At 42.0% G+C, this 26,284-nt stretch overlaps 1 protein-coding gene across 7 annotated transcripts in view; it reads right to left on the minus strand.

The window, feature by feature from the left end:
- Positions 1 to 446: 446 nt before the first annotated feature.
- MARK3 (microtubule affinity regulating kinase 3) overlaps positions 447 to 26,284 on the minus strand; it is a 122,760-nt gene continuing 96,922 nt past the window's right edge. For 2 of the 7 annotated variants that reach the window (XM_055303596.1, XM_055303593.1), the window contains exons 13-18: positions 23,463 to 23,680; positions 18,577 to 18,680; positions 9,362 to 9,619; positions 5,201 to 5,227; positions 3,810 to 3,854; positions 447 to 992 (exon numbers count right to left, since the gene is read on the minus strand). In XM_055303596.1, coding sequence (XP_055159571.1) covers positions 647 to 992; positions 3,810 to 3,854; positions 5,201 to 5,227; positions 9,362 to 9,619; positions 18,577 to 18,680; positions 23,463 to 23,680 — 998 coding nt within the window. In that variant the 3' untranslated portion in view covers positions 447 to 646. Of the gene's footprint in view, positions 993 to 3,809; positions 3,855 to 5,200; positions 5,228 to 9,361; positions 9,620 to 10,327; positions 10,490 to 18,576; positions 18,681 to 23,462; positions 23,681 to 26,284 lie in introns of all 7 variants that reach the window. The other 5 variants (XM_055303598.1, XM_055303597.1, XM_055303599.1 and 2 more) reach the window with 4 other exon arrangements.

Here is a 26,284-nt window from a genome sequence, read left to right on the forward strand (position 1 = left end):
GAGTCTTAAATACAGTATTAGGAGACAATGCAAGATTTTACTGAGAAAAAGTGAATTTTTAATTATCTTGTGAATCTACTTAGAAAAACACAAGCAATGTTCACAACTATAAATTTAAACCTTTTGCACTAAAAAAAAAAAAAAACCACACAAAACAACAAACACAAAACCACAGGCATGAACTGTAAACCTGTATTAATTATCAACTAGTCTTAAGGTTAATTCTTAGTAGTAATTCAGTATTTTCCTCCTTGGCAATTTTAATGTTTTAGCACCAAATGATCTCCCACAGAGGTACTTGTAACAACTCTGGCTGCCAGTGTAAGGAGATGCTTCCATATGCACTACTTCACACGCACAGTCCACGCTCACACCACACAGACAGGAGGCCCGTGGCGATGATGTCACACGCTGACTTTCAGGGCAATGGAAAGAAGACAGAGGGCACGCGTGTCACACATCTTTAATGTAGTGCATTCGTAGAAAAAAGGCCAGCTTCCGCTCCCAGGCGTGCTCTCGTCCTTATATTTTAATATCATGATTTAGAAGATGCAGACGTTATTACCTAAATATTATTCTATACATTTCCATCAGTGTTCAGGAAAACACTTTAAAATGCTACTTAATTTACACCGTAATTACTGGGTTACAGCTTTAGCTCATTGGCAATTTTGGAAGCAATATTTTTGAAAGCTATGGATGTCCCTGATATCCGCTTAAACCGGACCCCGTTCAGAGACAGTCTTGGCAGCTTGCACACCTCCATCTCCCACTGCACGAGGTTCTCTGCATGCCCATCACCATGGACACAGAAGAGTAAGAAGCGCTCTCTCTGCTCATAGTCGCAGTTATTGGCGTCCAGCACTTTGCGGATTTCCCGCATCATGTCATTGGGATCCATGGAACTAGTGGTTTTCATGCTCCAGGTAAAGCGCAGGGAGCGAGGTTTTGCTTCTTTGTTTTCATCCTTTTGCTCAGCAGATACGTTGCGACTGAAATGCACAGTGGGAGGTTTATTTTTAATTGCACAGAAAAACCAACCTTTTCTACTCCAGCTAGCTCAAAATCATCTTCTCTGTAGTAGAATAACTGACCTCCATACTTTACTTGCACAGACTCACACGTGGTGAGTCCTTTATCAAGAAGCATTTCTCTTTCTCACCCCCTCACCCCTTCCGAAATGTAACTCACACAGGCAAAGGTCTACCTGACTGAAAAATCTTTTACTAGCCATCTATACTTAATAACATTCAAGAAATAATTTGTTAAACAGAATCCTTGGAGACTGGGTAAAGCAGGGATCTGAGCACTTCTCCAAGAAAAGCCCAGCTCTCTCCTCAAGGCTGATTGCAGATGGTAAAGAGCCAGTGGGGTCCCCCAAAGGCCCAGCTCAGGGAGGAGGAAAGGGTCAGCAGGCTAGCTTCTGGCTTTTTGACCTGCATAGCTGCCCCTGTACCACCATATCTTTTGTTAGGTCAGCTCATCATAACCTTCACCACAGTGGTTACTCAGGATAGCCAGTGCTTCTACATAGTTCAAAATCACCTTCCCTTGCAGATGGCCCCTGATGATGAGTATACAGCTGGGTGGGGTGTGAGCCCTTCTCTCCTTTCCCTCCACCCACCTCAATATTTTCCCTGCCATTTTGTTGAACTTCTAATTCCAGTTAAAAATAATTCTTAGGGATCCCTGGGTGGCGCAGCGGTTTGGCGCCTGCCTTTGGCCCAGGGCGCGATCCTGGAGACCCAGGATCGAATCCCACGTCGGGCTCCCGGTGCATGGAGCCTGCTTCTCCCTCTGCCTGTGTCTCTGCCTCTCTCTCTCTCTCTCTGTGACTATCATAAATAAATAAATAAAAATTAAAAAAAAAAGTAAAAAATAATTCTTAGATGACACCATCTTACTATTGAAGCTAAAAATTATTTTTTTTTTTTTAATTTTTTATTTATTTATGATAGTCACACAGTGAGAGAAAGAGAGAGGCAGAGACATAGGCAGAGGGAGAAGCAGGCTCCATGCACCGGGAGCCCGACGTGGGACTCGATCCCGGGTCTCCAGGATCGCGCCCCGGGCCAAAGGCAAGCGCCAAACCGCTGCGCCACCCAGGGATCCCTGAAGCTAAAAATTAAATGTTAAGGCTTATTTGCTGCTGAGCACTGCCACAACCAGTTAAAATGTAAGCTGTACTGATCCACAGAGGGTAAACCGTGATCCCAACGTCTATGAGGTGATGTCGCAGTGGGGCCCCAGGCACAGTCCTCTTGGAAAGTCCATGACTAGGTAGGTATGTATCTACCACTGTTCAGGGCATTTAACTGTCATTGCCACAAACTGTTATTTATACTCCCATGTGTACACTGGAATGCTTCAATTAGGATGGTGAATGCCTCACACTCTTGTGTTTGTGTATCAAAAACATCCAGTATATGCATGTTATGCACTTCATCCTATGGCATATTCATCAGAGTCGAGGGTGGGCCATCGGTTTTATTATGCATATAGTGGCCAACCTGCTGGTAGAATATTCAATTTAATTCACATCCACACAAACTGATTGCAAGCCTCTTAGGTTTAAAATGCTGTGTTAAGCGCTAAATAGGTTACAGAAAACGAGCAAAAGCTCTCAAGCTAAGTTGGGACTGGGGGAGGGAAGACTGCAACTTAAGGCCACAGTAGTACAGGAAAGGTACCAGTAGTCCACTAGAGGGTGGTGTGAAAGGCAGGTGGGCCCTCTAAAGGGAGGAGCACAGGGAAAGGCAGGGCAGGGAAATGAGGAAATGGCTTCCAGGAGGAGGTGGCATCTGAAAAGAGCTACCAAGAACTCATGGGATTCCAATACAACGGGGGTGGGGGAAAAGAGTTCGTGTGCTGAGCAGAGGGAACATCATAAGCAAAGGCAAGGACGTATGGAAAGCACAGAATGTGTTGAGGGTATAATCAAGTGCACAGATGGACTGGAACTGGGGGCATAGCATCACCCCCACAACAGCCGCCAAGTACTTGCAGTAGGCAAACTCAGGATAGCGGAGCCTGTTCAAGGCTGGCATGGGCAGGCCTGGGGTGGGAGTGGGGCCAGGGGAGGCCAGGGCAGTTCAGGCCACCCAGGGCAGGTCTGGCAATGGGGCCACTGCAACTTTTCATTCAGAAAAGTCACATGATCAGAGCTGTGCTTTAAAAAGACCAGAAGAAGAGCAAATGGGTTAAGGGGGACCTGTGACAATATGCTGGTGGCTGGTAATGAAAGGGCATAGGTGGAAGATCTAGTACTATGGAGGCCTGTCAGCCTATTTGGTGAACTCTCCCATTCCCAAACCTGTGTAATGAAATACAAAATGATCTATAATATGTAAAAGCAAATCACTCAACTACATAATCATTCTTAAACTTCTAATTTAAAATATGAAAATTCTACTCAATATTCTTTCATTCTTTGAGACCAAAATCATGCAGGGGTTACGGGCACGTCAATAGTGCTCCTACTGAATTCCCAGAGCTCATTTCAGGCTGTCAGCGCCCAGGGAGGACAGGCGCGTATTTTAACGCCTGAACACCAGTGGAAAGCCAAGTCAGGCTGAGATATGGAAGGCTTCCACCAGCGGGTAGTCATGGCGCTCCGGCGCCCTCAAGCGGCCACTGTGAGGCGGCAGCAGTGACACACTCCTGCTTCACCACAGAATGCTAACCTCACCAAGCAATCCTATATTGAGAGCAGGGATATGATGCAGGATATTCAGAGAAGAGCATCGTTTCTGCCACACACATGAAGTAAATACCTATAAAATATTTTAAGTAAAAATCATTTCCCTCACCTTGAGCCCTCATATCTCCCGTTCCTCTCATATTCAGTTGGAAGCCTCAACGAACAGAATGCAGAAGCACAGAGAAGTGGGAAAGAGAAAAGAAATCTTACAGACCGGTACACAACCACCCATATACAAACACAGATGTCATAAAAAAAAAACCCAAAGCACTTTGGGTCACCAGCTGTGCCTGTTAAACTCGGTACTGTCATGGGGGTGGATTCAGCCCATGGCCATTCTTCTCCATGTGTGTGCTCGAAGCTAGGGTGGTTGGCTGACCACACACCTGCTTCACATATGCAACAGGTATTCCTGCTTGGCTCTGGAATTGGAGATATTCTAACTTTTTAAATCCCTCCCCCCAAATGTAATGGGCTTGAACTAAAAGGAAATGAATTCTATCAGTTAAATCCTATATTGAACTACAAAATTTCCTGTGCAAGGAAAAATTTGGCAACTGGGAAGATTATAAAGCAATCATGGAGTGGAATTTCCCATAGGAGGAAAGCGGTCCTCCCACAGTTTGACAAAGAGCTCATGTTCACATAGCCTTACAGTGACCCACTGATTTCGTCACCATACAGACCCCACCACAGCCTGGCCTTCTGGACACAGGTGGCCCAAATGACAGATTCTCTGCCTCTTTCTGTGTGCAATTCAAGACAATGACCAACATTTTTGTTCTTCTGACTTGTCTTCATCAAAAAGTATTCATCTGGTAGGAATAATATTTACCACAGTGCTTTCAGTAAAAATAATGAGACCTACTTCCTTTAATGGTTGATGGAAAACAGCTTTTAGATAGAGTCTTAGTTACTATTCAACTCTGAAAATATTAAAACATTTCTGCTATATAGCTGCCCATATCCTTATTTCTGAAAACCTCCAAATGAGGCTGTAGGTTTGAATTTTGTACTTGTTTCCCATGTAAAAATATTAGCTAATTTCTTGGTCATTTTAAAGCCTGTTGCTAATTCAATCATGAAATAAAAAATGGCAACAGTCACCACTTACCTTCTGCAGGCTTGAGGCCAATCAGTAACTGTACATTAATATTACTGAACATCTCATTCTTCAAACAGAAGCATGCTAAGTGTTATTAGTATGAAGACAGAATTATTTGGATGCTAAATAATTCTACCAAAGAAAGAAAATGCACAGAGCATGCACAGGCCTATTGTTACGTGGGTGCCACAGTCCCTTTACAAATGCCTGACAGAGTTAATCTATTTCTTTCCAAGGTTTCCTTACAAAGAAGTAAGTAAGTAGTTCACAGCAGAAAGTTTAGTTTTTAAGGAAAACAAAACAAAAACAAGGCTAGAAAGCCAAACCTGATGTTAATTGCAGGAGCCATTTTGGGGTAAGGATTGAAAAAAATAATGTGTATATATAAATCCTACCTTTTGATAAACCTGAATGACATGTTTCTAAAAGAAATTAAGCCAAAAAAAAAATTAACAAAAATGACTTGCACAAATTAAATAGAAAATCTAGTCAAGTATAGACAGAAAGAAAAACAACAAATAAAACAGGGCTCCTCTTCTGTCCAATGAACAATGAAACAGTAACATTTGTTGAAAAAGTAAAATTACAGGTAACTGAATATGTGATCTTTTACTTTTCTAGAATTATAAAAAAATCTATACTGGTAAGAAAAATTCAGCAGTAAACATTGTCATTAGCTCCACTTAAATTTAAAGATTTTTTTCAGATGGATATACTTTAAGATGATAAAATCCAATATCCTGTGTTAAAGTAGTAATGGAAATCATCTGCAGTACTCTAGAGTAAGAGGGTAACACCTCTCGATCCTCTTCAGAATGTCTCATGAACAAAAACCTCACCTTATAACATTAAAAATTTCATTTTAAAATGTTCAACGATTAAGAGAACCCTTAGTTATCTCAGGAAGATGGTTTAAACATTCACAGAATGTCTATTACATTGTAGGACAGAAATAACTTTTTAAGAAAAAACTAAGTGGGGTTTAAAATGAAGCAGACTTTTTAGTTTTAGATAGCAAAATGAACGGAGATTAAATGATAACAATGGGGGTGTTTCATTTTAATGTTTTATAGAATAAATTGGAAGAGCTGTATTTAGAAGGGACTTTGCTCATTAAACATTAAGGAGATGCTCAGGTTGTTCTGAACAGAATCTGACAAAAGAAATTCCAAACCCAGAGCTGGGCTTGTATGATCAGTGATCAGCATTCCGGGGCAAGTGCAGGCTGGGTTTGCTGAACTATTTCTGAAACTTCCCAGTTCTATGACTGAACATGGAGTTCAGTCTGAGTGAACAAAGTAATGAATGCTTTGGATTTGTTCTTCTAACATGGATAATTTGACATTGCTTCAGATACTGACCAATTAAAAAATCTCCAACTACTGTAGATAACAGCCAACCACTTCATAATCAGATCACAAGTGGTATACAACAGGGTTATATGTGACAGAGAAGATCATGCATATGACATTATTTTGTAAATAATTAAGTACTGTGTAAACACAAGATAATGCAAAAAACTATTTTAGTTGAAAAGTGATTAAAAGGTCTTTAAAATGTATTTTCATTTCCCAATTTTCTACCTGAGAAAAGTCAGAGTTATTGGTCAGGTACCACAGGACTGCTTTTTTTCACCTTTCCTGCCACAAGTCCCTGAAGAGGATGTGCAGTAGGGGTGAAGCTGTGCCTGGGGCCCTGTGGACCACTCTGAGGCACACAGAGATCTGTACATGGTGCCCACAGGGGCTGAGCAACTCTGAGCACCCTATGCACACCAGGCCTGGTTCCAGGAGGAACTCAGAGCACACAGTTCTCTGAAGCCACATGTATCCAGGGCCGAGTCAGAGCCAAGAGCAGAGAGCAGGCCCTTCTGGTGTCAGCTATCTTCCTACTGGTCCTTAGCAGGTCTCTGGGTGCAGCACCTTTGTGAGAACACCAGAGCCTCTTTCAGGCACCAGGACTCTGACCCTCACAATTACTGTGAGGGCAGGATAGGCAGCCAATACCAATGGCAACAGCAGGAATAAACAGACTACCCCTCAAGTACAGTAACCAGGGGAGGCTACAGACCACAGTTTGTAAACTTTTATAAACAGGAGACCATTATTTCTGCAAATCTTTAGGAGTAGAGAATGGCTGGAAATGTAAAATAAAATGACCCCCAAGATTTTTTTTTAAATTAAACCAAGAAAACTCAGTCTCCAATTTTAATTCAAAGACATGAAATAAACTACATTAGAACAAGAGGGACAAGGATTGCAGCCTGTACTGTCCTTGACAGCCCTGCAGGGTAGCACACGCAGTGGACTCAAGGGCCCCTTTGGAGGCACAGACCTGGCTCAGCAGCTTTTGGCTACAGAGTCTTGAACATGTGTCTTAAACTCATGTCCAGTTTGTCTTACAAAATTGGGATAATATCGATTATACAGGCAGACCGTGGAGATTAAATGAATGTGTGAGAAAGTATGTGCATGTGCACACGTGCATCTTTATAAATGTAAAACTTATTTCTATAAATCTACACACATCTACTCAGCACATGGTAAGCAAATCAATAAATGGTAGCTGATGTTATCTGTAATAATACAGCATTAAGATGATCAAAAAAAGAGCAAAAAGGGAAAAAATAAATTCAAGGATATTCAGGATATGGAAGATTTTATTTAAAGAGCCCATTATAGACCAAAGTGTAAAGACACGGAGGTGCCTGTCCTGCAACTAGAGCTTAGACAGACCTGACTGCACATCTTCTCTGCACTCAGACAATATTAAGCACTGTCAGGGAGCAAACAACCAGGTGAATGATACCTGGCTTTGTCCCCTACCACTTGAGTTTCAGAGGCAGACTCCATTTCAGCTTAGTCCACAAGGATGGAACTAGGGGATAGAGAGGCCTGGGACAGGCTATGGGATGACCTTGAAAGGAAGGAAGAATTATTTTGGGGGTTACGAGACTCTTCTTGGATTGAGCTCCCTGCTTCTCTTACTGGTCCTGAGTGGGTACCCAAAACCTGGCAAAGTCCTTTAGATCATTCTACTCTTCTGCCCAGTTTGGAACAGGGGGGTCTCAGCAAAGGGGTGAGGAAGAGAGTAAGAGGCTGGATTGTAACTTCTGGTCCCCTCTCTGACCTCTAGTCAATGATAATGGATAGCAGAAATCCTCCCTAATCTGGTAGTCAGTGTCCTGACAAGCGATTACCCAGAGAAAGTTTAATGTGACTTGGTTAAGTTTAGGTGATTGATCTAAAAGAACATAACATTACTAGAGGACTTTAAGGAGAATGGAAACTGGTATTTGGCTTACAGGTTAAATACCAAAGATAGCAGGAAACACAGCAGTCGGCTAGTGAGCCACAGGAGTGCAAAGTAATAGAGGAGGGGGTGCCAGACATTTGAGCTGTGCTGAGCAAATTACAGATGGTGAACAAGAGGGTCTGCAACATGTAAAGCTGCAGGATGCCCTGGGCATACTCATACAGTAAGGCTCAATCTTTAAGAAACTCAGGGTGCTTGGGTGGCTTAGTTGGTTAAATGTCTGCCTTCATCGCAGGTCACAATCTCAGGGTTCTGGGATCGAGCCCCATTATCAGGCTCCCTGCTCAGTGGGTAGTCTGCTTCTCTGCCTTCCTCTGTTCCTTCCCCTGGCTCCTGCTCTCTTGCTTTCAAAATAAATAAATAAAATCTTAAAAAAAAAAAAAACATCTTTAAGAAACTCTTCTAGGAGGGCTGAGAGAGCAAGGGTGCTCAGGCCTCCTGAGTGCAGCCCAAGCTAATGGTGACACTGCCTGAGTGCTGATGGTGCACAGTGGCACCTTTCCTTCTCCCTCTTATAGCAGTTAATGATTTTAGGCTGCTGCAGTCTCCAGATCAGGTTATGGAAATAAGGTTCAAAGTATCTCAAGGGAAAAAGGATTTTATACACAACCAGATACTAGTTTCTTGCGGAGAAGAAATCAGGAATTTTATCTGCCAAACTATAACATTTTTAAGCAAGTTGCCTTGTTCTTACTATAACTTACTGAGACCAATAGGAAGAACAATTTTAAGATTTACACCCTAAGAAATTTAGTGTTCCTCAATCACAATGACAGGAGAAGAAAGAAGAAATGTTTCTCTCCTCTTTGTTCAGGGCTGGTCACACCATATGCTGTCTTCTGCAGGGACTGCTTATGGAGTTCTGACCTAACACTGGAGGTAGGGTTTTTACTGCAGTAAACACATCATGTGGACAGAAGCGTGATCAAAAGGAATAGCAATTAAAGAAAACAACAGCCTCCCAAGTGCTAGAGGACTTCTAGTGCTGTGAAGACTCTGAGCTCTTTAATTCCTATTCTAAAAGGTTTTATTTATTTATCTATCTATCTATCTATCTATCTATCTATCTATCTATTTATTTATAAAAGGTTTTAAAGTATAAAGTTCTATAAATAAACCAGAAGAATATGAGCTAAAGACAAAGTGAAAAGTATCTGGGCAATTGCTTCACACAACTGAAAAGATATTTCTCCTTTTCCTCTTGTATTTGATCCAAAGAATCAGCACCACCCAGCACTTACCTCCTTGTAAGTTTTGAAGTTAATTTACTAAAAAGATTAGTGGAGCCTCGGCTTCGAGTCTGTGACAACGGTGTGGCTTCATGGGACAGGCTGGGTGAGGCAGGCGGGCCATTATATGTGGCAGTCCGCCGCTCCCGGGGCTGGCCATGGAAAGTGCTGCGACTGGCAGTGCCCCGTGGGAAGCGGAGTCGGTCTGGGGTGGCTGCACTGCTGACACTGTGCGTTGAAGCAACTGGAGTCCTCGGATCAGGAATAGTGCTAGAAGGTCAGAACAGAATAGTCTCACATCTTTGTTCACAAAAGCCCAGCTTTGTGGCAAACACAGCACACAAAAATCTACAATCCCAGTATACTTCTTATATACAGTAGAGAAAATCAGTTATAAATAAATCTCTAGACCCAAGAGGGTATTTTATAGGGCTCAGGACCAAAAGGCAAGCTAAATAGGAGGGTATCAAATAAACAGTATATAATGAAACACAATCTCATGGGGTTTAAGGGAGTAAGACATACATATTTTCAAGGACAAAATTAATGCAGGGAAATTCTAGGACAAAGGAATGGCTAACTCAAGCTTTTTCCCTTTGCTTTCTTCTCAAAGTGCTTACATGCAGAGAACCTTGCCAATATATAAAAGAAATAAAGGCTATGCGGGTGAAATTGAAGAATAGGCAACTAAAAAGTTTTAAAGCACACAAACACAAACGGCATGTTTACTGTGAGATTCCACATGCTAAGAGCACCGTGGAGAGGAGGGGACTTCTTACACCTCTTGTAGTATGCAAAGGCATGAAGACACACAGATGACCGAGGACACCATGACACAGGATGCGCTTAACTAAAACCACACACAGGAAGGGTACTTTGTGCACAAGAGTAACGACCCGTGGACTATAAAATCCATAGCACAGCATGGAGCAGCGGCGGGCACACACGAGTCTCACGAGGAATGTGCAGTTGTCTTACACAGCCTTGCTGTTATCTCCTTCACTGTCTACTGGAGGTACCATCATCGTGGGGTGCCCAGAGGCTGACATGGACATCGACTTCTGATGTCTCAGCCGACAGGTGGAAGATGTGGCACAAACTGAGGCAGGGCTAGCTGCATAAGCGAACAGTTCTGTCAGGCTGGGAGGGGGTTTGGGTTCAGGCAGAGGCAGAAACAACAATATGATGGCGCAGTGACAAAAAGAGCGACCTGCTATTTAAAGCACATACCTTCCTCCCCAAACCATCTCATTTTTGCCTTAGAACAAAAATCTCTTAACCTTGTTTTGGGGATTCTGTAGCAATTACTAACCTGTAGCTGCTTTTTTTTCCAAACAGTATAAGATTTATTAGCTTTAAAGAAGAAAAATGACATCTTACTTGTTTGAATATTTATGTGAGGGGGCAATGTCTTCTAAGCTGTGTACAAAACAAAGCCTTTCCCGAAAGAGATGTCTCCGTTCAAACTGAAGTGGTCGAGTGAATCTATAACATGAGCACACCGTGCTTTCAACCTGTTCCCCAAGCACACAGACATATTTTAAATGGACTAGTAAAATAACAGGTATAGTAACTAGGTACTATTTATCAAAGTTCCTATGCTGTGTAAAGATAGATGAGAATCTTCCTATGCAAAGGACATTCACTTTATAAACAAGTCAAAATTCCTAAGGGATCAACACAGCCCCTTTTTTCAAGGCAGAAACTAGTAAGAGTAATTAACTGCTCACAGAGAAAAAGACTGATAGAACCCTCACCAGGACCACACTGTTCCTTAACTCCAGTTCAATCATCCTGCCCCTGGAGTTCCAAAGAGGCAGTTTTTCTCCTTTGAGGTGAGAGGGATTTAGAACTCTGATCCTGCACACCAGTCTGCACACCCTCCCCAACTCTATCCCAGGGTCTCTCCACAGAGGGTCTTTCTTCCTCTCCCACATAGGCCTATACCTTAGCATCTATCTTCATTGGTCTTCTGGCCTTCACTGCACACTTTCCAAACTGTCCACCATACAGATGTGAACTTCCCCAAAACAAACATGACTTGGTCACTCATCTGCTTATAGCCTTTCAAAAGCACACTGCGTCTTCAGGGCCAAGTTCAAATCCCTCACCCTGGCATCCCAGTTGCACCCTTAGGCACCCACAGCCCAGGCCTACCTTCTACTGTTACCTCTGGGGACATGACTTTTGGGAGATCCTATGATACGCAATCCTTTGGTCATGCATCAGGTCAAATGACTTTCACAGGAACCATTATCTGTGCCTAGAGAGCATCTTCTATTTTCATCACAACTTAACCCAGAGGTCACCCTTCAGCATGACGACTTCCCTGGTATCCTCTCTCATCAGCAGCTTATTATCCCCTTTTGTATTATGTGCAACTGCTACTACACACCATTTTTATCAAGGGTATCACAGTAACCCTTTCCTGCTTGAGTGTCCCAAAGCATGGTGCTCAAAAAATGCTCTCCTAACTGAAAAGGTAAATTAATGAAATGAATCACTGGAGTTCTGACCGTCCTGATATGGGGGAGAGAGGTGTCTATAATACACTGTTCAAGATCTGTTTGTATTTGCATCTTTGAGAATTTTGTCCTCTGATTTGGGAGAATGGCTCTAATATAGTCACAGAAAAATTAGAAACAAATGCCTATTTATAAAGATAAAAATAGACTGTGTTTTTGCCACTTGGCATTGACTCTTTACCTTGGAATAATGAAACCTGAATTCTGCTATGAGGGAAACAAGTTCCTCGGCTCTGGATGTCATGGACTCTACCCCAGAATTTCCCAGCCACTCTGGCCAGTGACAGACTTAGAGATGAGCACATGGCCGAAACTATACCAGCCTGAACCCAGAGATAGCCCCAGGGCTTCTGTCTGAAGAAAGCTGACTGTGGGAAGATGCCAAGTCTAATGCTGCTGAGCCCAACCAGGGAATCACTATAGAGGAAGTAGAATTGGGAGATGGACCTGATTTTATTCCTGCACTTTTTTGGTTATAGGAAACTCAAAAATACATTTTTAAAAAAAGATCTTATTTATTTACTTGAGAGAGAGAGAGAGAGAGAGAGAGAGAGAGAGAGAGAGAACGAACAAGCAGGGGGAGCAGCAGAGAGGGAGCCCGAAATGGGGCTCGATCCCAGGACCCCGGGATCAAGACCTGAGCTGAATAGAGACGTTTAACTGACTGAGCCACTCAGATGCCCCAAAGATACACTTAAAAAAAGATTTATGTATTTATTTGAGATAGAGAGGGAGACTGTGTGCATACATGGGGAGAGGGAAGAAGGAGAGAGAGAGAATTTCTAGCAGACTCCCCACTGAATGCAGAGCCTGATGCAGGGTTCAATCTCACAACCCTGAGATCATAACCTGAGCAGAAAGCAAGAGTCAGTACTCAACTGAATGAGCCACACAGGTACCCCAAAGATGCCTTTTTTATTTTTTTTTTAAAGATTTACTTATTTATTCATGAGACGGAGAGAGAGAGAGAGAGAGAGAGAGAGAGAGGAAGAAGAAAGGAAGAAGAAAGGAAGGAGGAGGAGGAGGAGGAGGAAGAGGAGAAGAAAGAAGAAGAAAGGAGGAGGAGGAGGAGGAGGAAAAGGAGGAGGAGGAGGAGGAGGAGGAGGAGGAGGAGGAGGAGAAGAAGAAGAAGAAGAAGAAGAAGAAGAAGAAGAAGAAGCAGCAGCAGAAGAAGAAGAAGACGACGACGACTCCTTGCAGGGAGTCCAAAGCGGGAATCGATCCCGGATCCCAGGATCATGACCTGAGTTGAAGGCAGGCACCCAACCACGGAGCGACCCAGGCATCCCATAATGATGCTCTTTTTAATTTAAGCTTGTTTGGACTGGGTTTCTGTTACCTGCAACACAAGTCCTAACTGATTCAACTTTTTAATTTTTTTAGATTTTATATATTTGTCAGAGAGACAGAGAGGGAGCAATCATAAACAGAGGCAGTGGCAAACAGAGGAAGAGGGAGAAGTAGGAGCAGGCTCCCTTTGGAGCAGGGAGCCTGATGCGGGGCTCGATCCAGGACCCTGGGATCATGCCCCGAGCCCAAGGCAGATGCTTCACCAACTGAGCCACCCAGGTGTCCCTAAACTCCTTTTAAAGATTAGTCAAGTGTAGTAGTGAGAAGCAGGGGGAAAATAGCAGAACAAGCAGTGATTTAACTAACTGAAGAAATGCTTGCTCGTCTATCTCATATATATAAACACATATACATATGCATACAACTTTATTTTTTAACAAGTTACAGATAAATACAATTATCTTTTGTGCTCTCTATTCAGGGCAGGTCAAGGGTCAACATACCTTTTTTTTTTTTTTTTTAGATTTATTCATTCAGAGAGAGAGAGAGAGAGAGGCAGAGACACAGACGGAGGGAGAAGCAGGCTCCCTGCAGGAAGCCCGACGTGGGACTCAATCCCGGGTCTCCAGGATCACACCCTGGGCCGCAGGCGGCGCTAAACCGCTACCCCACCGGGGCTGCCCAAGGGTCAACATACTTGAAGTCTCTGCCCAGCTGCTACCTTTTCTTGCTCAAATTAGGAGCTAGGATTATTGGGTGCATTAAAAGCAAGGGAAGAAGGGAAGATGGGGTTGTCTGGCTTCTTCCCTGGAGAATAGGAATGATCTCAAAGACTGAAGAAGGAAAGGGCTTTTAGTCAGCATATAGAGCAAGAAGGTGCTTGATCTATTCCCCCCGAGGCACACGGCTCATTGTTTGGACCATGTAGGCAAGATCTACAAGGCATATAAGCATGGCAAGACCAGACAATCTGCAGCAAAAAGGTGACCCTCCTCAAACTCATAAACCTTTCTGAAAAGGGAAGTAATAAATTGGTATTTTCATTATAAACTAAATTTTTTGACACATTAATCTTAAAGGTAATTAAATGAATCATTTTACACATTTAAACCCTGTCACATCATGAATTTCACAAAGCAAGCAACAAAACAGATGTGAGGGACGCCTGGGTGGCTCAGTGGTTGAGCATCTTCGCTTGGGGCGTGATCCCAGAGTCCCGGGATTGAGTCCACCACTGGGTTCCCTACGAGGAACCTGCTTCTCTCTCCCTCTCTACCTGTGTCTCTACCTTTCTCATGAATAAATAAACAAATCTCAACAAAACAAGACACAGATATGAAATATAACCACCATTTTTAACACTTATCTGGTGGTAAAATTTTGTCCAGTTTTCACAGCAATCAACTTGATGACCTCTTAGAATATACAGCCTCATGTGATATTGGGGTTGTCTGTTGCAAACAGAATTTTTGAGACTTGTACAAATTTGAAATTCAACAGACATTTAGTGAGTTTATGGTTTCCTAAATCAAGACTATAAGCCTACCGCAGAAGTCAAAAAACCCCACATCTGACTGGGCAAATGAGGAATTAAAAATATAACCTAAAAGATACATGTGGGAACTTTCTCTCCTGAATCCCTGTGCCTTGATATAGGACGAATGGATAAAAGGATAAAATAATAGAGCCATTTTAGAATTTTAAAACTTTACCTAGAATATCAAATACCTAAAACTTCTTTGAAAATATTCTGTTTTGGGACTCCTGGGTGAATCAGCAGTTGAGCATCTGCTTTTGGCTCAGGGTGTGATCCTGGGGTCCTGGGATCGAGTCCCACATCAGGCTCCCTGCATGGTGCCTGCCTCTCCCTCTGCCTGCGTCTCTGCCTCTTTTGTGTGTCTCTCATGAATAAATAAAAAAATCTTCAAAAAAAATTCTGTTGTGCATTATTATAACTGTATCACACTACTTCTTTGGGGGCCCTGAAATGAATACATGTTGAATAGTCTCCTATACATTTCTCATATGTAAGAGCAGGATACAGAGTCCATGTTATGTGTGTAGGTTACCAAATTAAGTTGAGAAATCAGTGTAAATTAAGAAAATTCTTGATATTCATATCTGAATGGTCTGTCATAAATACTTTCATAAGCTAGTATACGTTGAGCACTATGTGCCTGCCTCTGTGCTAAGTTATTTAAGACTCATTGTAAGAACCTACATGACTGACAGAATCATAGAACTAAAGATGTGGTTATATTTTCTCACTCCTTTTTTATACTGACTGTTCATCATCGCTGGAACTAGGCCTCTGACAGAGTCTGACATCAGAAGGGAGAATAATTACATCAGGAGACATAGCAGAAAATAAGCAGGACTTCGGTATACCCGGTGTCAAAACAATGGTCTAAGAAAACAGCTCACATATGCTCAAGCCAAAGCAACTGTCTGCCAAATCCTGTAATTTGTCCTTTAAACAACAAGGACTTCTTTATTTTCATACAGCAAGGCTGATAAAACAGAAAGAATGCACTGTTAAGAATCAATCCATAAAATTAATTTTAAAATGAAACAACGATGACATTATCAATGGGGAAAATTTAAAACATTACCCCATGCTCAAGGCAGGATTTAAAAGATAGCTGGAAAAGAGCTTGTTTAGGACATGTACAGCCTTTGGTTTAAACTTGCACAGCCTTTACTAGCTATGATCATGCTCATGTTAGAATTCTATATAAACATACATGCATATGAGAAAAAAAGTCCCACATGTTCATGGTCGAAAATGAAAATGAACATAATTCCTTCAGAAGTTAACAGGGATCCAGGCACCCTGTAGCACCCGCCAATATTTTACTCTAGGAGTCAGAGACCTATATGGGGAGAGAAGAAAGTAACTTTCTGCCTAAGAAGTCATCTGTGCCCACAGAAGGTGTAGTGCATCTAATTTATGACTCAGCATCTACTTTAAGGGTGAGAAAGTTGTCATATTTACTGCCCTAAATAAAAGTAAAAAATAGGACTAGTTTGGCACTCAAACCTCCAATAATTTTCCACAGTTTTTCAATGAATTTGTATGATAGAAAAAGAAAATCTAGATGTTACACAAAATTTGGGCCCTGTCTTGTGTAGTTTGACATTGAGACTACTGGTCTAAAGATAAGAACAAGACTTTCAAAAGCAAAGCATTTATTTGCTTATTTAAAAAATGTATTTACTTGACAGAGAAAAAAAGAGAGCTCACAAGCAGGGGGAGCAACAGAGGGAAGGGGAGAAGCAGGGAGCCTGATGTGGGACTCGATCCCAGGACCCTGGGATCATGACCTGAGTTGAAGGCAGATGTTTAACTGACTGAGTCACCCAGGCGTCCCAGAAGCAAAGCATTTAAATGACTGAAACTAACAGAAGCAATGAGGCCTAGCTTGGGATAAGAAAGAGAACCCCAACAGGGAAGGTGTCTGCAGAGAGGACACACACAGGCAATTACTCCAAAGAAATTAGAGAATTCTTCAAACTATTTTTCCAAAGAGTGAAATCGAATATTGCAGGAAGGGAGAGTTAGAAGAGCATGTGCATACACATGAACACAAGGAAAGGAGCAGAGATTAGATCTTGTTTTTTTTTTTTTTTAAAGATTTTATTTATTTATCCATGACAGACACAGAGAGATGCAGAGACACCGGCAGAGGGAGAAGCAGGCTCCATGCAGGGAGCCCGATGTGGGACTTGATCCCGGGTCATGGCCTGGGCTGAAGGCGGCGCTAAACCGCTGAGCCACCTGGGCTGCCCAGATCCTGGTCCAACAGCCTTTATTTTATTTTTTTTATTTTAGGTCAAAAAGAACCTGACAATAGTTCAGTAAATTAGAAGAATTTGCAAACAGAAGAAGAGTCATGAAACAACATTTACATTGGAAACTTTTTTACTTTTTTAAGATTTAATTTATTTATTCATGAGAAATACAGAGAGAGAGGCAGAGACACAGGCAGAGGGAGAAGCAGGCTCCATGCAGGGAGCCCAATGTGGGACTCGATCCTGGGACGCTGGGGTCACGCCCTGGGCCAAAGGCAGAGGCTTAACCACTGAGCCACCAGGCAAGCCAATATTGGAAACTTCTAATTGTCTTCTAGTGATATACACTATTAAATAACTTTGGACTAGAAGAAATTTGATATATTTGAGACTGTAATAAAAGAAAAAAAGAAACTTTACCAGAAAATAGACTACTATTAAAAAATAAACATATCAGTCATTATTTGTAAGCTATCTAGGAGTTGCCATACCATATTCAAGTTATTAACAGTTTTTAATCATAAGGAAAATACAATGTTAAAACAAGTACACATAGGAATCAGAAAAGAGAATACTGGAAGGTAAATATGTTTTAAAAGGCACTGAGTCATCAACATAATCTCATACAACAAGATTTTGGCTTCATCAATTCAAAGTTATGTGGTCTGTGGAAGACGGAAATGATAAACAGCCTGGTTTTGAGGATGAAAGAGAAAAGAAGAATCTTTGCTTATTAGGCTGTCACAGAAGTTAGTGATCAAACATTTGACTAATGAGATCTAAAGGGAACAGAAACCATACAATGCATTTTCAGAAAGTAAATGTCAGAAAAAAAGAAAGAAACCATTTTGATGCAGACATGGGACTGTGACGAGACCAGACAATGTTCAAGTTAGGAGGCCAGTGGACAATGAAAGATGACGGGAATTTAGTTTATGGATTTCTATTCCAGAAATTTACTTGCTCATTGTGGCTTTACCTTACCCTTCCGAATTTATACACTACTCTTACCAAAAGAAAAAAGGAAAATCCACGGTTGCCTGAGAAATTTGTTCCATAGAGAATATATCTAACTACTCCACCAATCCCAACCTTTCTTCTCTCCCTGCAAACTACGGTCTTTGGCCCTACTTAATCCCACTTTTCCTACTCAACTTATCCACTTGGCCCCTTTGGTAAACTGCTGGCTTGTTACCAAAGGCTCACTCACCCTGCCTCACATTGTCCTCCAGAGGCTTGGCTCCTTGGGCTCCACATTCTTATCCCTCCCCACTTTACCCTTTGTTCAACTTATTAATGTACACAAAATAATATCTACTTCCCCATTTGCTACTCTACAACTACACCACAGCTTAAGACGTGTCTCCTGTGGGAAAGCTCCCTGATTTAACTGAAACCTTTCAACCATCACACACATAGCCTGCCAGGAAGATAAGCTCTGGATAATGAGAGGAATTTGAAATTCCAGTATATCACTAAAAATTTGCATTTAAATTTAACTTACCGTGAAAGAATACTTACATTATCTGAATTTTGATTGTAAAAACTGAGAAGTAAACAACATGCTTCCATTTTGGGGGGAAAAAACAAATTTTCTTGCAAACAGGTAAGATTTCATACCTGTTTTCTTTCCCATTCTGAATTACTGAATGTCTATCAGCTGTAGTTCTTTCACTGCAAACGTAAGTATTTCGCCGTGTCATTCCACCAGATGCTGTATTACTCTATTAAAAAAAGGGGGGGGGAGTTTTTGTCTTAAACTATGTAGTAATAAGGAAAGTACAATGAGAAAAAAAGTTCATCTAAATACACATGAATACTGTAGTCTTTGAAAAACTGACACTAAGCTATCTGTAGCACTGGCTAAAAAAATCACAAAAGGTGGTGGAGGTAACAGCCTCTGCCCTGTCTCTCCTGGCAGAAAGAATGAAACCTGGCTATGGTAGAATGACTCTAAAAAGCCGGCTATAATAATCCATAAAGTAATAACTCATAGATTACTTAAAACAAGATAAAGATCCACTGTTATTAAAAGCTGATGCTTTTATTTTTTTAAACTTTTTATTATTTATTTAATTATTTAATTATTCATTTATTCATTTATTCATTTATTTATTTATTTATGATAGTCAGAGAGAGAGAGAGAGAGAGAGAGAGAGAGAGAGAGAGGCAGAGACACAGGCAGAGGGAGAAGCAGGCTCCATGCACCGGGAGCCTGATGTGGGATTCGATCCCAGGTCTCCAGGATCGCGCCCTGGGCCAAAGGCAAGCGCCAAACCGCTGCGCCACCCAGGGATCCCAAGCTGATGCTTTTAAAATAAAAAAAAAAAAAATTTAAAGAGTTTAGTTTATTCATGAAAGACACACAGAGAGAGAGAAAGAGAGAGTTAGAGACATAGGCAGAGGGAGAAGCAGGCTCCCTGCAAGGAGCCTGATGCAGGACTTGATCCCGGATCCTGGGATCACACCCTGAGCAGAAGGCAGACGCTCAACCACTGAGCCACCCAGGCGTCCCTAAAATAAAGATTGTTATTATTTTTTTATTTATTATTTAAGATTTTATTTATTTATTCATGAGAGACAGAGAGAGAGAGAGAGAGAGGCAGAGGGAGAAGCAGGCTCCATGCAGGCAGCCCGATGGGGGACCCCATCACGGGACTCCAGGATTATGCCCTGGGCCAAAGGCAGACGCTCAACCGCTGAGCCACCCAGGTGTCCCACCTAAAATAAAAATTAAAAAAGATCAGGGACGCTTGGGTGGTTTAGCGCTTGAGCGCCTGCCTTCGGCCCAGGGCGTAATCCTGGAGTCCCGTGATGGGGTCCCCCATTGGGCTGCCTGCATGAAGCCTGCTTCTCCCTCTGCCTTTGTCTCTGCCTCTCTCTGTATCTCTCATGAATAAGTAAATAAAATCTAAAAACAACAACAACAACAAAAAACAACTCTGTGTAATTTTCTTTTTTTTAATAAATTTTTATTTATTTATGATAGAGAGAGAGGGGGTGGGCAGAGACACAGGCAGAGGGAGAAGCAGGCTCCATGCACCGGGAGACCGATGTGGGATTCGATCCCGGGTCTCCAGGATCGCGCCCTGGGCCAAAGGCAGGCGCCAAACCGCTGTGCCACCCAGGGATCCCTCTGTGTAATTTTCTATGGGGACTTGTGTTTTCATTTCTTTTGGATACATACCTAGGGATGAAATTGCTAGCTCATACGATAATTCAATGATTGTTTTGAGGCACTGCCAAACTTTCCCACACTGACTACACCATTTCCCATTCCTACCACATTTGAGAGTCCGTTTCTCCACATCCTTGCCAACATTTGTTATTTTCTGGTTTTTACTATAGCTCCTAGTGGGCATAAAATGGTAGCTCATCGTGGCTTTGATTATTATATATATTTTTAAAGATTTTATTTATTTATTCGAGAGAGAGAGAGAAGCAGAGACATAGGCAGAGGGAGTAGCAGGCTCCACACAAGGAGCCTGATGTGGGACTCAATCCCGGGACTCCGGGATCACGCCCTGTGCCAAAGACAGCCACTCAACCACTGAGCCACCCAGGCATCCCTATTTAGCCATACATACATACATACATTTATTTATTTAAGATTTTATTTATATATTCATGACAGACACAGAGAGGCAGAGACACAGGCAGAGGGAGAAGCAGGCTCCATGCAGGGAGCCTAATGTGGGACTCAATCCCAGGACTCCAGGATCACACCCCGGGCCGAAGGCAGGCACCAAACCACTGGGCCATTCAGGGATCCCCCTATTTATTTAACACATCTTTAAACCGGACTGTTCGTAATTTTGTGGTTGAGTTGTAAGGGTTCTTTATATATTCTGGATGTTAAAACTTTACCAAATATAGGATTTGAAAATATTTTTTCCTATTCTATAGGTTCTCTCTTTTTACATTCTTGGTAATATCCTTCGATGCACAAAAGTATCTAATTTTGATGTAGTGCAGTTTATCTTTTTTTTTTTTTCATGCTTTGGTGCCTTTTTTTTTTTTTTTTTTTTTAAGATTTTTTATTCATGAGAGAGACAGAGAGAGGGGCAGAGACACAGATAGAGAAGCAGGCTTCCTGCCAGGAACCCGATGTGTGACTCCATACTGGAACTCCAGGATCATGTCCTGAGCTGAAGGCAAGACACTCAACCACTGAGCCACCCAGGTGTCCTGGTGTCATATTTCTGAATATGTGTAATACAGGTTGTTCAGACTTAACCCCTGTGTCTTTTCTAATAGTTTTATAGTTTCAATTCTTAGGTTTAGATTTTTGTTTTTCATTTTAATTATTTTTTATTTGTATATTTACCTTGTATTTCTTGTTGTTGTTGTTTTATGATAGTCACACAGAGAGAGAGAGAGAGAGAGAGAGGCAGAGACACAGGCAGAGGGAGAACCAGGCTCCATGCACCGGGAGCCCGACGTGGGATTCGATCCCAGGTCAAAGGCAGGCGCCTGGGCCAAAGGCAGGCGCTAAACTGCTGTGCCACCCAGGGATCCCCTTACCTTGTATTTCTAATCCTTTTTTTAAAAAAATTTTTTAGGGGCAGCCCAGGTGGCTCAGTGGTTTGGAGCCGCCTTCAGCCCAGGGTGTGCCTTCTGGGCCAAAGGCAGACACTAAACCACTGAGCCACCCAGGGATCCCCTAAGAACAATTTTTAAACAAAGAAAAGCAGCCACTTTAATAAAGCATGAGTAGACCATGTATAGGGAAATTCCAAATAGATGGAAGAAAATTTTAATAATGTTATTTTTCTAAGTAATCAGACATGGGTGACTGATAATGTTTGGGTTATATCTTCAAAAGGGAGATGTGTACATGAGTAGAATAACAAGGACAGAAAGCCAAGAAGGCATAGGAGATGGTCTTACCTTCCTCTCACAACTGTCAACAAAAGCTGGGGGCCGAACTTAAATTGTAGGGCTGTGATGTGACAACCTAACTTTATGGCATTAGGAAGCCAAAATAAAAAATCTTCATACAAGGATTTTTTTTTTTAAGATTTTTATTTATTCATAGAAACACAGAGAGAGAATGAGAGGCAGAGACAGGCAGAGGGAGAAGCAGGCTCCATGCAGGGAGCCTGACATTGGACTTGACCCGGGTCTCCAGGATCATGCCCTGGGCTGCAGGCGGCACCAAACCGCTGCGCCACCGGGGCTGCCCCATACAGGGATTATACTCTGATAAAACACAAGGTCAGAGGATGGAGCAGACAAACCCCTTTGGGTTTATGAGGTCCTATCCCCAGAGCTGCACAAATAAAAACCTCCCAGGGTGCTCCTGGGTGGCTGAGCAGTTTAGCACCGTCTTCAGCCCAGGGTGTGATCCTGGAGACCTGGGATGGAGTCCCACAGTAGGCTCTCTGTGGGAAGCCTGCTTCTCCCTCTGCCTGTGTCTCTGCCTGCCTCTCTCTCTCATGAATAAAGACAATCTTCAAAAAATAAAAAAAAAATAAAAGCTCCCAAAAAGGGCAGGAGAGCTTCTCTAGTCTCTCAATTGGGTTGAGGGAGAGGGAGGGCTGTGTCATGTTAACTTTGTAGGGAAAAAGTGTGATTACAGAATATTCCTAAGATTGCATGTTCTCTGCAAATGCTATCTTAAATTACTTCAAGAGTGCTAAGAATAGGGGATCCCTGGGTGGCGCAGGCGTTTGGCGCCTGCCTTTGGCCCGGGGTGCGATCCTGGAGACCCGGGATCGAGTCCCACGTCGGGCTCCCGGTGCATGGGGCCTGCTTCTCCCTCTGCCTGTGTCTCTGCCCCCTTTTTCTCTCTCTCTGTGTGACTATCATAAATAAATAAAAATTAAAAAAAGAAGAGTGCTAAGAATAATTATTGTATTAGGTCAAATAGAGCATATTTCAATTCACAGAAGTTCCTGAAACCAAGTAGACTGAATTTACTTTCAGAAATACTACCTACTTAAGGGAGAGATTTGTTAAGGATAGAGATTAAGAGATGGATACAGATCAGCAGTATAATTTTAGGCAATTACCTAACTTTTTTTCATTTTCTCTACCTTAAAATTTAGCTAATACATGCAAAGCACTTAGCACAGTCCCTGGCTCACAGTAAGGACTCAGTCCAAAGTTCTTTATCGTAAGAACCCTCTGAAGATGCACACCACATTCCAGGCCCTCCGGCAATCAAACCTCCCAGTATCCTACATAGACTCCGTTAGGCTTCTGCCTGACTGTTAACATTCAGCTTTACTTCCTGTTAGGCTATGAGGTATTTCAATCTCTCAGCATCTGATAAAACCTAAAGCTCAGCAGATGTCTGAAAGATCTGAACACTCATCTAGTGGGATGGGGCTCAGCAAGAAACAACTTCAAAACAGATATTGAAGGGGATCTCTATAGGTTGAGACTGGGCATGGTGGCCTAGTGGGGACAGCACTGCAGGTGGATAAGAACAAAGAAACAAAACATCCAGGCCACTGCAATCCTATAGTGCTAGGAATGCTCTATAGTTTAACAATACTTACACTAGGGACAGTAGAGCTTTTCTTGCGTTCAGGAATATCAGCCTTATTGGGATTACTTGCATTCCCAAGCATGGGGCTGGCTGGAGCAATTCCCTTTCCTCCAACAGCACTTCCGCTTGATTTCCGGGAAGGAATTCCATCTTCTTTGAGGTCACTATCTGCAGTGCTGGTCTGACTCCTTTTTGGATATGCCACAACTGAAGGAATAGCTGGTCCAGCTAAAATAAAGAGTTTACTTTTTAAAAGTCAGAATATAGTTTTATATTTTATTCTGTGAAAATAAATACATCTTATATGATCCAAGATTGCTATCACTAAGAAAATACAAGACAGTAAAACACTGTAAAATGTTTCCCTATGCAATGAGTTCAATTGTGAAATTTCACTTACTTGTCCCTTTTTACTTGTTTTTATTTTTCTTTTAAGATTTTATTTAAAATAAAATGTCTATTTATTTGTCTTTATCCATGAGAGACACAGGGAGAAGAGACAGAGGCAGAGGGAGAAGCAGGCTCCCTGTGGGGAGTCCTATGCGGGACTTGATCTCAGGACCCTGGGATCATGACCTGAGCCAAAAACTGATGTTCATCCAGTGAGCCACCCACGTGCCCCTCTTTCTACTTAAAGTTTTATGTTTTGTTTTTTTTATTTTTATTTTTTAAAGATTTTATTTATTTATTCATAGAGACACACAGAGAGAGCAAGAGGCAGAGACACAGGCAGAGGGAGAAGCAGGCTCCATGTAGAGAGCCTGACATGGGACTCGAACCAGGGTTTCCAGGATCACGCCCTGGGCTGCAGACGGCGCTAAACTGCTGCGTCACCGGGGCTGCCCTTGTTTTGTTTTTTAAATTTATAAGCTTGAATAGTTGTACTTCAGAAATATCTTCAGGGATGGTTGTCTACTAAAACATCTTCAGAGAGTGTTACTGTACAGTTAAATAAACTAATGTGATACACATACATTGTGCAGAATGAACTGCTTCACCTGGTACATCTGAGAGAACCTTTTTTTGTATAAGAGATGCCTTCACCTTTTGGAACAGAACAGTAGAGATTTATGAGTCATTACTTTTGAAGTTTTATCCTGGGTCTTTTTTAAAAGTACTCAATCTTCTAGATAAACAAGAATTTGAGTACACAGGGAAAGGGGTGACAAAAAGAGGAATGCCATATTCCTCATGCAAGTAACAGGGAGGAAGAGGACAGAGGTTCCCAACTATACCCCTACCCCAGGAGAAGTATACCTAGGGACATCCTGGATGGTCAATTAACTAATGTCCTACAAAAAAGTATCTGGAGACTCTGACGGTAGCATAGGAGATTCAGAGTTCAAACAATTTTTGAAATGAACAAGATAATTAGTATATTATTTATGTATGTTATCCAGTGGCATCAGGAATGGCATCAAATGCTCATCATTTATTCTACAGTATGAAATCTTATGTTTTAGATCTATTAAATAGGGGTTGGGATGTGTGGGTTACAAAACAAGCAACTTCTTGTACAAAAATATAAATGGTAAATCTATTTGGAACTGAATTAGTATACAAAGGTTTGGTTTTATTTATGGGAGGGAAACAACTAAGCTCTGAGTTTGGGAATTTTAACATAAAAAAAACAAGAATTAACTAAGCATGGGTAATATTATCCTTATCTTTCTACTCAAAAGCATGAGATAGCTAAGGACATCCTGCATTACTGATGATCTGCTTTGAAACTTGGCTCAGATTACATTGTCCCACCTGCGCCACTCATGTCCAAGTGACTGAGCTCCATGCACGTTAACCACCCTGGCCCACCGCCAGTCAAGCCAGAGCAGTTCTGTCTCAAGGACTGCTTGGGCTGTCTACCCTCTCCTCCCCAACCTCTAGTTCCCCAAACCCTGGCAACCACTGGTCTGGTTTCCATCTCTGGAATTTTCTTTTTGAGAATGTTACATGAATGGAATCAATTTCATGATACCTTTTGAGATTTTTTCCCCCCACTCAGCATAGTTCCCTTGAGATCTATACAAATAGTTGCACCTATCAATACTTTTTTCCTTTTTATTGCTGAGTAGTGTTCCATGGTGTAGCTGTCTCACATAGAAATGGGATTTTTCAAAAGACCTATTTATTTATTTATTTATTTATTTATTTATTTATTTATTTGAGAGAGAGAGAAAGAGAGAGAGAGAGAGAGAGAGAGAGGCAGAGACACAGGAGGAGGAAGAAGCAGGCTCCATGCCAGGAGCCTGATGTGGGACTTGATCCCGGGACTCCAGGATCACGCCCTGGGCCAAAGGCAGGTGCTAAACCGCTGAGCCACCCAGGGATCCCCAGAAATGGGATTTTTATGTAATTAAACTTGGTAAATATGTCTTTTCTTCCATGGTTGTTAGTTTTTGGGGTTACAGTCAGAACAACCCTCACCAGTCCAGGTTATAAAAAGAAGAAGTAAATTATTTCATGTGTCAACATTTCCATATTGTTTATATTTATATCTTCATTTCAAATGGAATCCACCCTTAAGATGTGAGAAATGGATGCAAATATTTTTTTTCTGATAACTGCCATATGCCCCAATACCACGTATTTTATTTTTTAAAGATTTTATTTATTTATTCATGAGAGACAGAGAGAGAGAAAGAGAGAGAGACAGAGACAGAGACATGGCAGAGGGAGAAGCAGACTCCATGCAGGGAGCTGATGGATGTGGGACTCGATCCCGGGATTCCAGGATTCCCCTGCCCTGGGCTGAATGCAGGTGCTCAACCGCTGAGCCACCCAGGCGTCCCCCAATACCATTTATTAATAAACCAGTGATTCCTTTTTTTTTTT

The sequence above is a fragment of the Nyctereutes procyonoides genome, unplaced genomic scaffold (assembly GCF_905146905.1).
Source record: "Nyctereutes procyonoides isolate TBG_1078 unplaced genomic scaffold, NYPRO_anot_genome, whole genome shotgun sequence".
In the NCBI taxonomy this organism is placed as follows: domain Eukaryota; kingdom Metazoa; phylum Chordata; class Mammalia; order Carnivora; family Canidae; genus Nyctereutes; species Nyctereutes procyonoides.